We start from the raw sequence: 12,736 nt of genomic DNA on the forward strand, positions 1-12,736 counted from the left end.
TTCAACATTAAAAACCTCAGTCTCGCCATCGCTTTTCAAGAAAAGGACAAACTATCCCTAAATTTCTCGTTTTTATGAAATTAAAAAATGTATTATTTCTTTATTTCTTATGGTCCTATTTGAAAAAACACACCAGATGATAACAATCAAATTGGTAATACAATTTTAAAAAATATGCTACCTATAACTATCATTCTGATCATGTATACTTACAATGTTATTTTACGTCTATTTTATTTTCCCACTACCTGAAAGTCAGCAGTTTTTATTCCGATTCTTAAACCTAAGATACCAACAGATAAAGTGGACTCATTTAGACTGTTCTGATGTTCTGGAAATAATTCTAAAAAAACTTTTCTTCAAGAGGTTATTATTAATAATTTACAAATAAAAATAACCTAACTAAAGTTTATTCAGTATTAACCTACCGATATTTAATGACATAAGTAAAGCACCATATAAAAGATTAAAGTCTAAATACTCGATTTTGACAATCGAGAACACAACTGATAAACAGGTAGATGTGTGGAAGAGATATTGGAGAGATGGAAATGCAGTTAAAAGCTTCTTAGTTAACAATCCTACTCAGAAAGTCTAGAAAATTGCTCTATTGGGCACTACTAGACCCTCAAATCTCAAGATAATACAAACTTTCCAACCATATTCCTCTGTTTAGGTTTTTGGTGATACCAAACCATCATAGTACATTATAAACTTCGTACTACACGGAGATCTTATAATTCTTACCATCAATCAGACAACAGACAATTTCTATCAAAGGAAACACTTCAAAATGCAATAAATTGTCTTCAACCAACTCATATGCCTACTGCACTTATAATTATTTCCTAGTATCACAAACGGATGCCTCAATACTAGAATTGATCAAAAGAGTTTCTCAATAATTTAAAATTTAAAATTCATTTACAAGCAGCTCTTCTGTGTACTTTTTCTTCACGGCCCAATCAATGTCAAGCTCCCTCCTGATTTAATCATTTTACATACAATATAGATTGTAAAATAAACTTTAACAAACGTTATTAAAAAAATAATAATAATAATTAATGTTTTTAGACATTCATGCAATAAATTGTTAAGTAATTTTTCATTAGAAATGTTTTGAGACAAATAATTAAAGTACTCATGATTGAAATTAATTTTTTTGTTGGTCACGCATTAAGTTTAATTAAGATTTAAAATTTTTTACGCTATTAGTTAAACACACAAATTTTTATATGTATATAAAAATTTTAATTGAAAAGGTTTTTTGTGAATTTTTCTGCGTTGAAAATTAATATTAAAGAGGGACTCATATTCAGTTCTACTCTGGGACAACTCAGTTCAACTTCCGGCCCCAAATGTAATCTTCACATTAGGCTAAAATCACTGATTGTTGTAATAATCTAAGTCGTACTATTTTATATTATTAAGTACACAAAATAGGTAGTAGGTAATAGAATATAAACAATAAATATTATAAAACAAAAATCTATAAATAGCTAGTTGATAGCTAGTTGATAGTATAAAAGATTTAATATAACTACTTACCGCCTGATTTCTTCATTAATCCCGCTTTTAGCATTTTATCTGTAAAAAAAATGAGCTTTTGAATAACATAAGTTTATTTATTTCATCACTGTTTATTCTCTTCAATTTGCAACTCTTTCAAACAATAATTTTATTCTACAATGACAAGTATTAAATAAAAAGGAAAATAAATAAATCCAAATTAACATAAATAATATTAATTTATATCTTAGAAGAAATATTTTAAATATTCTATGAATGACTCAATGCGTTTGAAGGAAGAATAGATTATGTTCTAAAACATAAAACCAATCTATTAACATTTTTCTGTGACTCCCATAAAAGTACATTTATTTTTATTTACAACTTAACTATGAAAATGAAATAATTCTCATAAATTACAAATCAAAAACTAATCAAAGTATGCTTCAAAAAGATGAAATTATCAAAGTTGGTAAAAACATAAAATAAATATGTGACATAATATTGAATGACTATAATATGTATTCTTATAACATACCTATTATATATATATATATATATATATATTTATGTTTATATGTAAATACATTTTGCAATTAAGATCACTAATACTACGGTATTATCACTATTCTGTAATATTATCTTAATACAGTTTTTTAGCCAATAAAAAAAACGTAGTTCGTGCTACTAACAGGCAAAGTACAGTTACATCACATGTTTACAAACCCTATATACAACGTTGTGGGACGCAATTTGGTTCGAAGTGTCTATAATCCTGAGTATTAGTTTATGTGCTAATAAGCTACCAATTTTGTTTGAGCTTTTGTAAGCTCACAACAATGACGTAGAGTTCAGATCTAATGACGTAACGATTGTAATATGACTGTTTGAGCGCCTATATGTGCCAAATGGAACACACCATTAGCTCTAGTGATCGCGTAAGGCATACAAAGCTTCCATCCGGAACGTACCCATAAACGAAGAATTCAGAGCGCAATTATGTAGCGAACGGACGTCCACCGTACGTAGTCACCTTATTTCATAGTGTCCAAAGTTGAATCCTATGTAGTAGTTCGTGGTGTTAACATAAAAATGGTATGTTTAAAATTACATTAAACATTAGAATAATGATTTTATCTACGTCTAGATGGTGACACGAAAACTGGACCAATACCGTCCGTTTATTATATATTATTATTACGTTTATAAATTCGATAAATAAACATCGCATTTGCTAAACAAATCATGAAACAATACCAAACATGAATGACTTATAGTAATACCAAAACAAACACGAAAACAAAACTATTCACAATGGTTGTTGGAGCAAATAATGAACACTATAAAACTAGAGAAAAAAATACTAGAACAACTATGGACAAATTCCTTGAACGATAATTAACAGACAGTCAACTAAACTTAACACTAAAACATGGTTAGAACAAATGGTGCAGCCAACGAAAAGGCTCTTGACACATTATTACGATAAACGGAAATTAAATAGCTATCTGCTAAGCTTCCTCGGCTTTGCTACGTGTTTTGATTTTTTATAAATATTATAAAAAGACATTAAGACGTAAGCAATATATTTTGGAGTATAACGGGGAGAGTACAAAGAAACTTAAAATATATCATTTGATATTTAAGAAACTAATGGTTATCGGCCCATGTCGAACATATGTGTAAAACTATAATTATAGTAATTAAACTCTGTATGGAAATAATATCACGAGAAGAAAAGTGCTAAGCAGTAATCTTTACCTGACGGAAGTGGAAGCTATAAAATCAAAAAGATTAGAGTACGGCAGGGACGTTTTCCGTACGTCATAAGACTAAAAGAAGGGACATAGTGATAATAGCTGGCACAGGTCTTATAAAGGAGATCCCTAGATGAAACTTTTGCAGACGTAATTTACTGGGTTGACACAAGGGTCAACCTTACCAGGTTTTACAGGTTTTAACTTTACCGGGTTGAACCTTGTATTAAATTTTCAAGTTTTTTTTGGTCATCCAAAATTTTTTTACCGACACAAAAAAATTCGCATAAAAATCGAAAATTTCAGTGGTCTATAAATAACTCAAAAAAAGTCAAAAAATTTAACTTTATATAGATAACACTAACATAAACATTTGGTGAACATGTCAAGTACTTACAGTGATTAGTTCTTGAATTACAGCCATATAAAAAAATCGATAGGGTCGAAAACTGGTTTTGCGTAAAAATTCCCGTTTTTCCGTCATTTTTTTTTTTTTTTTGTTTTTCTTGATTTTTTTGAAAACTGTTAGACAATTTTTACTTTTTACCTCTAAATTGCACCAAGGATATTCACTTTTCCATCGGAAACCACCCCCGAAGTTTTAAATTGAAGCATTATTTCGACCAGTTATGTTGTACACAGACACAAAAAAAAAACATACATACATCGTTGTAAAATCAATAAAATCAATACATTCATAACTCCGTTCAGAATCTAAAAATATTTATGAATGATAAATTCTTTATTGAGTAATATTAAACTATATAAAAACTATAAATTGAATAAAATCAGTAATTTGTGAGATAACGATTCGGTAAAAAGAACGTCCTACATTATCTGAGACATGAAAGAAAAAAATGATTTTAAAGTTTGAAATTCCAAAAATTTTAAAATCTTTCAAAATTACGATTTGAGATAATATGTTTCATTTGTTTTTTCTTTTTTTCTTTTTTTAGTTTAATAATTAGTTGTTACCTTAAAAACGAATCTGTCGAAATTTTAGAAATGAATGTGTATTAAAAATATTATACTACTCATTAAACCGTTCACATTTTGATGATGCCCTCCTAATCTGGCGTCCATATTTAGTAACACAAATCCAAGATTAAAACAAAATTCAAAATAATTTTATCAGATGATTTTTATGTTATCAATGTTTTGTTTATAGAGCACCTCATTCTGATAATAATGTTACAATCCGTTTTTTTATTATACAATTGCAAGAACAACGATTTATGCAAATTAAATAAAAATTGTATTTACAGTACGGCCAGCGAAAAGTGAGCCGCGATACCAGAGCTCCGGGTGGCCAAATTTCGTCAGGGCTACTCAACTTTTTGGCGCGTAAATTGTATTCAAACCTGTTATTATATGAATATTATTATTCCTCCTTTATATTTTGGTAAATACGTATTTTTGAAGAAATGAAATAGGTATTATTATATTACATGCAATTTAATTATTCAAATTAATAAATATAAATAATATATACAAAAAATAATAAATAATAAAAAAAAAATTAATTTTTATACAATATTAGAAGTTATCGTCGTCATCATCGTCATCGTCACTTGAGCTGTCGTCGGGATTTATGGTAAGAATGATAGGCTCCAAAATTTCGTCCCTTAACCCTTCCTTCACCAGATCATCGTCTTGAATTTTGTCACAATGGTCACCGCATTTTTTCCAATTTTCTTTTGTCACCGCATCTAAGGCATTATTGACCAATACTTCGACATCTGCTATTTTAAAAGAATGATTTTTTTCGGCGACTTCTCCCTTAATTTGTGCCCAAATCATCTCGATGGGGTTGTATTGGCAGTGATATGGTGGCAGTCTCACTACTTCATGACCCATTTGAAAAGCTATCTGGTCTAATTTATATTTTTTTTCTTTTGGCATCGACAGTTTTACCTTTTCTCGCAATTCACACAATGTTTCTTCGGGAATAAATGGTATAGATTTGTTTTGGAGCCATGTTTGAACATCTGCCTTTTTAGTGTTGCTCTTCGGGTAGTCTTCGTATAACGTTGAATGATATGGGGCATTGTCCATGACTATAATACATGGCTCCTCCAAATTACCTAACATATCGACGAACCATTGTTCAAACACTGTGGCGTTCATCTGCGAGTGGTAGTCTGCCGAACTACCAGATTTGCACCGAAATACCAGTTTGGAATTTTTAACAAAACCAAATGACGATGACCAGGCATGGCACACAATGAGCCTACCGCCCTTCCCTATTGGTACCTTGAGTCCTTCGGTATTGTCTGAGTTTTGCCAAATGTACCCACGTGTGTGGTTTTGGTTTACCCACGTCTCATCCAAGTAAACAACTGGCCTTGAATCGTTGTTACGTCGAAACTCATGCATTTTTCTTAAAAATTTTACTCGAGCAGCAACAATGTCATTCCGCTCCATTAAAAATTTACGTCCATCATTACATCTTTTATACTTAAAATCTAAATTTTTTAAAAGGACTTTAATGGACGATTTTGAACCCGGATAATTTGTTTTTTCACGCATTGCTGCCAATATTTTTGCGCTCGTAGGAAATTGATGATTGTCGTAAAAGCTATGAACGGTTCTCCTTACAACTTCGTTGTCAAAATCATCTAGTTCAGTAGCATACTTTAACCGTTTATAAGTTTTTCTTGGCGACTTGAATGATGTAGTGATGGGTTTGTCATCTTGTTCTATTTTTTTTCCTTCTACACAAATTCGCTTGACACTTGCAACGCTAACACCACATGCTTCGGCAGTTACTTCGCGAGTTTTACGGAAAAAATGAGCAAATTCAGGAAAATTTTTGTCAGTAGCCAATACTTTTAAGTAATTGTAAACACTATAAATTACTTTTTTAGTTTGGGAATGAATATCCTGTTGAGATTCCATTATAAAAATATTGTTATAAATTTATAACAAAAATTAAACACTTTTTTTTAAAAAAAGGCGAACAAAAAAATACTTATAGCACAGGCAACTCGATGAAACGTACACACTGTCACAGGTAAACGGTCGTGGAAGTACTAACCGCCGGCGTATTACGACTACGCTGTAGAACATTTCACGTAAGGGATTCGAAAAATCGTAAAATATAATGTAAGGACAAACGCCATCTGACTTTTTAAATAGCGCGCCAATAGTGTCTAACGGAGAACCCCTAGTTACGCTAAAATTCGCCACTAGTAACGCCACCGTCGCGGCTCACTTTTCGCTGGCCGTACTGTAAATTATTAAATAGTATGATTGATTGTCCGGAATTGCTGCAAAATATAAATTTTAAAATAAATTCAATGAGCTACCGATCTTTAAATTGATTCTACATAAAACATTCAACTACGAATTATATGCAAAATTCTCCATCCAATATTTTAATGTCCACAGATAACTCTTTAAAAAATATTTATTTTTTTTGTAATTCTTTAAATATTTTTATGTCGAATGTTTTAAGAAATACATAACAAATTAGATAATAGAAACAAAATTAATAAATCGTTTTTATTTAATTAAATTTTTTATTTTATAAATTTAAATATTTTAGTGTATGATATTAATACCTATTTGTTCTTTTATTTTTCATATTATTATTATCATTATTTTATTATTATTATTGTTAATGTACGTATACAATATATTGTATACGTATATTACGTATATTGTATATTATATGAAAAAAATTGGAATTGAAATTTATTTCCGTAGTAAAGAAATATTATTATTATTATTTATTAGTAATAAATTGTTACTAATATAGATAAAGTACTAAAACTCGTAAATAGAATTAAACTGGTATTATTAAATATAAGAACATTAAATACAAAATAAATACTATAATGTGTACCGAAAGAGTCTTAATCATACAGAATACACAATTAGCACTTCAAAAAATATGGTGACTAAACAAAAAAAAATTATAAAACTTCCAACTCTTATAGATAACGTTTCAAATTATCAATTAAAAAATGTAATAATGGACAATTAATTAATACAAATAATACTTAATATCGTGAAAACTTAGAATAAACCATAATGACACATGGGAGAGTGCGGTGAAAATGTTTTGACCTTTGTGTTAACTGTTTATAGTGCACTACACTTCTGAATGGTATATGTGGTTGCATTAGTCTGTACCAGCGGTTCTCAAACTATGCTCTGTGGAGCCCTAGGGCTCCGTTAGACTAATCTAGGGACTCCGCGAGCACATCTGAATTAAGTACATATATTATTATTCGTTAAATTGTTACAAGTTACTTTATATTGTATAAAGTTTGTATATTAGCTATTTATTGATTCATAATTTTTAGTGTTGTAAAATTGGTATTTCAAGTTTTTAGTACTGCGTGAATTTTTTTAGTATATCAAGGGCTCCGCAAAAAAAAAAAAAATTGAGAATCGCTGGTCAATCCATGTACAGTAGGGGCAGCCAAACGGTCGATCGCGGATAATTTCTAAGTCGATCATGTTAGAATTTATTTTATAGGGCCACGCGCGAACGCGCTTTATATATATGTTTCTTAATAATAATAGTTATTCAATAATAAAAAAAATTTTAAAGGTGAAGTATATTTTTAGTAGATCTTGATCAAAAAAAGTTTGGCCACCCTTGCTATACAGTATAATACCTAATTTATTGAACTTGACTACATCACGTAATTCATTTTCCATGGTATAATTCTAAAATGATGTTAAGTGAATAATCAAGTCTTTACTTTTTAAATTATATGGTACTAATTATGTTTCCATGAGTAATGTATAAATTATAAAAAAATATCTTAACATACCGCGGCATTTATTCAATTTGGCTTCTAAAAAAGTAAATAGTTGTAATTTATATTTTATTTTATAAATACGAATACACAATAAAGAGAAGATAGATCAGATTTGAGGATGAAACACCCGATTACAAACGTATAGATCATACTAAATGTGTATTCAGCAAAAATCATTTTCTTACTTTTAGTATTAACACCACGTAGAATTGAAGTATTTTATTGAAGTATTATCAAAATATATCAATATCATAATATCATAAATCATAGGTTTTTTCATACATTTATTAAAAAGAACTTTGTAATAACTAGGTACATAAAAAAATGATTCTGATGAACTAAAATGTATTATTGCATTTAGTATCTATATGTTCGTAAGACAAGAATTTCATATGTGAGCGTGATATCCTCTAAAGTCTAAATAATGAATATGACATTTTTATTAATTTTATAAAAATAAAATATTTAAAATGTTTTTATACATTTTAAAGTCAATTCTTGAATAAAAGTAATAATAATAAACAATAAATTTATTTTAAAATACTTTACCATCTGAAAAATTACGAAAAATATATTCAATAGTCAATTCTTGAATAAAAGTAATAATAATAAACAATAAATTTATTTTAAAATACTTTACCAACTGAAAAATTACGAAAAATATATTCAATAGTCAATTCTTGAATAAAAGTAATAATAATAAACAATAAATTTATTTTAAAATACTTTACCAGCTGAAAAATTACAAAAAATATATTCAATTTTACAATTTCATTTAATACTTGTAGTGTAAGTTATTATGGATTAAAATATAATTTCACAATAATAAATAAACAAAACTTTAATATGTATTAAGGGTAATATTATTGTCAGTATAAATTGGTTTTGGTTACTTTTATTTAGATGTATTATTTGACTTTGCGTATAGTGGATAGTCCGGGAATAGGCCCCCAAAGACCTAGTTCAGACGCCTATTTGGCAGAGTTTCCAATTTAGCACCCGTAAGTTTCTGTCTTAGCCGATTAGTGGTATGGTAGTTTCTCTCTCTCTCTCTAGACTTTTGCCTTCCCAGAGAGAGAAGTGCCACCCGTGATTGGTATTCGAGCCGGCGACGGCGCGAGTTGTAACCAACGCCGTAATCCGCTCGACCACTCCGTCACCAGATTTGTTATGATATATAAGTAGGTGTATTTAATAATTAACATTTGAATGTTACTATATTAGTTTGTACTATAATTTAGGATAATATACCATAAGGTTGCATCGTGCTCTACGAACTATGCGTTTGTCCCTAATTATTCCCTATCGCATGACTATTGAAAGTGCTTTAATAAACTGCTAGAGCGCTCTATCAAGTATCAACTATCAAGATGCTTATGAAATTATGTTCCCACTTTTTTCAATTCATTATGAATTATTATTTATAAATAACATTAAGAAAATACATTAATAATACATTTTTATATTATCTACGATATTTTAAGATAAAACATATTATGATTTTTATGTAATATTTTAAACGGGTAGGTACCTCTTTATTAAATAGTTAAGATATTGAGGGCGTGTAGTATTAAAAATACCTAACCACATTTTGAAAACTGGCGTCACTTATGATAATAATCTATTACTACCTATTATGATATCAATACAGTGCATTGGTGTATATAAATTCCACCGGGAGTGTAATGAATTTTATTGTTTTACCAAAGGAGCAAAATAAATATGAAATCACTTTATCATAGTTCGTCGAGCAACCATATTATCTTAAATCATGTAGTATTGTACACAACTATGAAAAATTAAAAACACCAAATAAAACAAATGTTGAATGCCGTTTATTTAGCCGTATTATCAAGGTAAATCGATAAAAATAATAATTATTATTTATTTATAATTATAAACGTGCTTATGGGTAGTGGTAGAAGTAGTCGATAGTTTTTCTGGTTAGTTTAAAAACCACTTCTTGCTCAACAGAATATCGAGGCAATACAGGGTTCCCTTTTTACACAATTTAAAGATATGAACGCGCTTTTCCTATCTACTGATAGAAGAAAAACGAATATCTTAATAGGTAACTAATAAAGTTATTATTATTGATGCTGATTTAAGAGTAAAAATATCAAGCACGAAGCTTAACATGGACGAGATGATGAACAAAAAAGAAAGCTTTCAAGCGTCTCATTAAGTTCAAAAATCAATGCAATAATAATTTAAGTAACTTATATTTAAATTATAAAAGGTAAAAAATTAGACGATATTGAATGTAAAAATAAAGTGTTCAATCAAACACATTTTTTTTATGGTAGTTTTTAAGAAAATTTGTGACCATATCATAACAAAAGCCATATACTATTAAATTATATCATAATTTTATTTTTCATTTTGAAACAAAAATCAAAACCTAGTTCATGCAAAAAAAAGTGTTCCCAGGTCATATTAAAGTTTTAGCTGGGTTAGGTTAGACTTGTCTTTATGACCTCATAATTTAAATTTTTTTCTACACGTTGGATATTTTCCACTCAACTGGAAGATAGCAACAGTCATTCTAATTCAAAAAACCAGAAAAGGATAAAACCAATTCTGACAGATATAGACCGAAAAGCCTATTAACTTTCTTATCAAAAATATTCGAAAAACTTATACATACTAGACTACAAAACTATTTATACAGTGCAGATCTTATCCCGAAATTTCAATTTGGGTTTAGGCCTAACCACTCAAGAGTACAACAGCTTTATCGAGCATATTAGTACTTCATTCGAAAAGCACTACCATACCGGTGCTGTATTTATAGATGTCTCAAAAGAATTCGACAAAGTATGGCAGGGTCTCCAAACTTTTTTATTCAAAGTCTACAAAAATATCATCATCTCTTAGCGGGCCAAAAGTGTATACATATATTATAACACATACAATTTTTAATTTTTAAATTATAGATTTCTTCTCGTATATTTACTATTCTATGGGGGCCGTGGACCGGTTAAAATTTGTTCGAAGGCCGTAGTTTGGAGGCCCCTGAAATATGTCATAAAGGGCTTAAATAGATATTAAAATCCTTCAGTGCACCAAAATACATATTTAATATTATTAACTTCATTCTATCTAACAGACAGTTCTCAGTCAAAATAAATAACATAAATTCTAACCTCCAGTTTATTATCTGCAGGTGTACCTCAAGGCTCTAAACTGGAACTTATCTTATTCAATATCTTCATATCTGACATACCTCAGTCACCACGTACCAAAATTCTCCTTTTTGCAGACGATATTACAATTTATAGCGAATCTCAAAATCTTGAAGCGATAACAAACAACCTACAAGATCATGTCTATATACTTTCAAAGTGATGTAAAAGCTGGAAAATACAAATACACGCTTCTTTACGCAGTTATATTTAGCCTACGTCGCTACTCCATTCCACTACCGCTAAAGTTCAATAACGTAACTATACCCTGGCAGCCGTCCGTCAAGTATCTCAGAGTTACACTAGATGAGAGGCTAACCTGGTGGCCACATATACGTATATGCAAAACTCCAACAAGCATACCAACGTCTCACAAGTCATAATGTTATTTCCAATTCTTGATTGACCTCTAAATATTAGAAATCCAGGATCATATAAAAGCCCTTGCTGCAAATTTCCACAACTCACTTCAAAAAGCAATAGGTTCGTTACACTTCAACTTATACATAGGTACCTCCACCGTCCATAAGACATCTCAAATGCAGCCGTCCCACGATCTTATTAGTTAATCACAACAGTACTACAAATTGTTTATTTGCTTATTCTATAAATATATTAATATCATATATCTAATTATCATATTACACATTTTCACCTTGTATATAAAATTTCTAACTACCCTTAAATGTCATTACTAATGTTATATTATTTTTTAATGTTTTCATGTTTAAAATTGTCAAAAAATTACCGTTTCTAAATATCTATAGATGTAGATAGCTTACATAGGCTAGGAATATCTTATTACAATAATAAAAAAACAACAACAACAACAACACGTTTAAACGTGTGCATATCTGTACGACTGTACGTGCACTACTTGTGTAGCTATCTCAGATGTTGTTTTGATTCAGTAGTAATTTGCCCAACTGTGCGTACAGTACATAAACAATATCCTCGATAATCGCTACTTTCGTCAATGCCTATAGTTTATAGGCCTACTGTAATAAGTGAAGGAAATGTTAAAATGATGTCTTGATTTCAAAAATGGACGAAGAAATGTTCATGACGAAGAGCGGAGTGGTAGGACCCCTATGTAAACCGATAAAATTGTTTCTCTGGTGGATCAAAATCAGCGATTTGATCTCGATTGACGACTAGTGCCCTAGCTGATAAATTGTCTAACCTAAAACCTAAACATAAATAAACTAGGCATAACTCCTGATGAATTTCAGCAGCTGCAGAAGATCCCTTTGCACACAAAAATCTAATTACTGCGCGAACTTCGCAGCTGGCGTGAGCAACGATCGCGGACATCATATACTGTACACATGGATAATAATTATAATTACTAAATTACTACTGAATTAAAATAACACCTGAAATAACTGCACAAGTATTACACGTACATATGTATACATAAGTTTAAACGTGTTATGACTTGTAGATTTTGAATTATAAAGAACAGCCTTTACTTTTCGAATATGACTCGTAAATATTAGTATGTATATCA

General features: G+C 29.7%; 1 protein-coding gene across 1 annotated transcript; it reads right to left on the reverse strand.

The window, feature by feature from the left end:
* Positions 1-4,802: 4,802 nt before the first annotated feature.
* On the reverse strand, positions 4,803-6,164 carry LOC126550967 (uncharacterized). Its single transcript, XM_050203718.1, has one exon. The coding sequence runs from the start codon at positions 6,162-6,164 to the stop codon at positions 4,803-4,805; it is 1,362 nt and encodes a 453-aa protein (XP_050059675.1).
* Positions 6,165-12,736: the final 6,572 nt, after the last annotated feature.

This window comes from Aphis gossypii, chromosome 3 (genome assembly GCF_020184175.1).
Source record: "Aphis gossypii isolate Hap1 chromosome 3, ASM2018417v2, whole genome shotgun sequence".
NCBI lineage: Eukaryota > Metazoa > Arthropoda > Insecta > Hemiptera > Aphididae > Aphis > Aphis gossypii.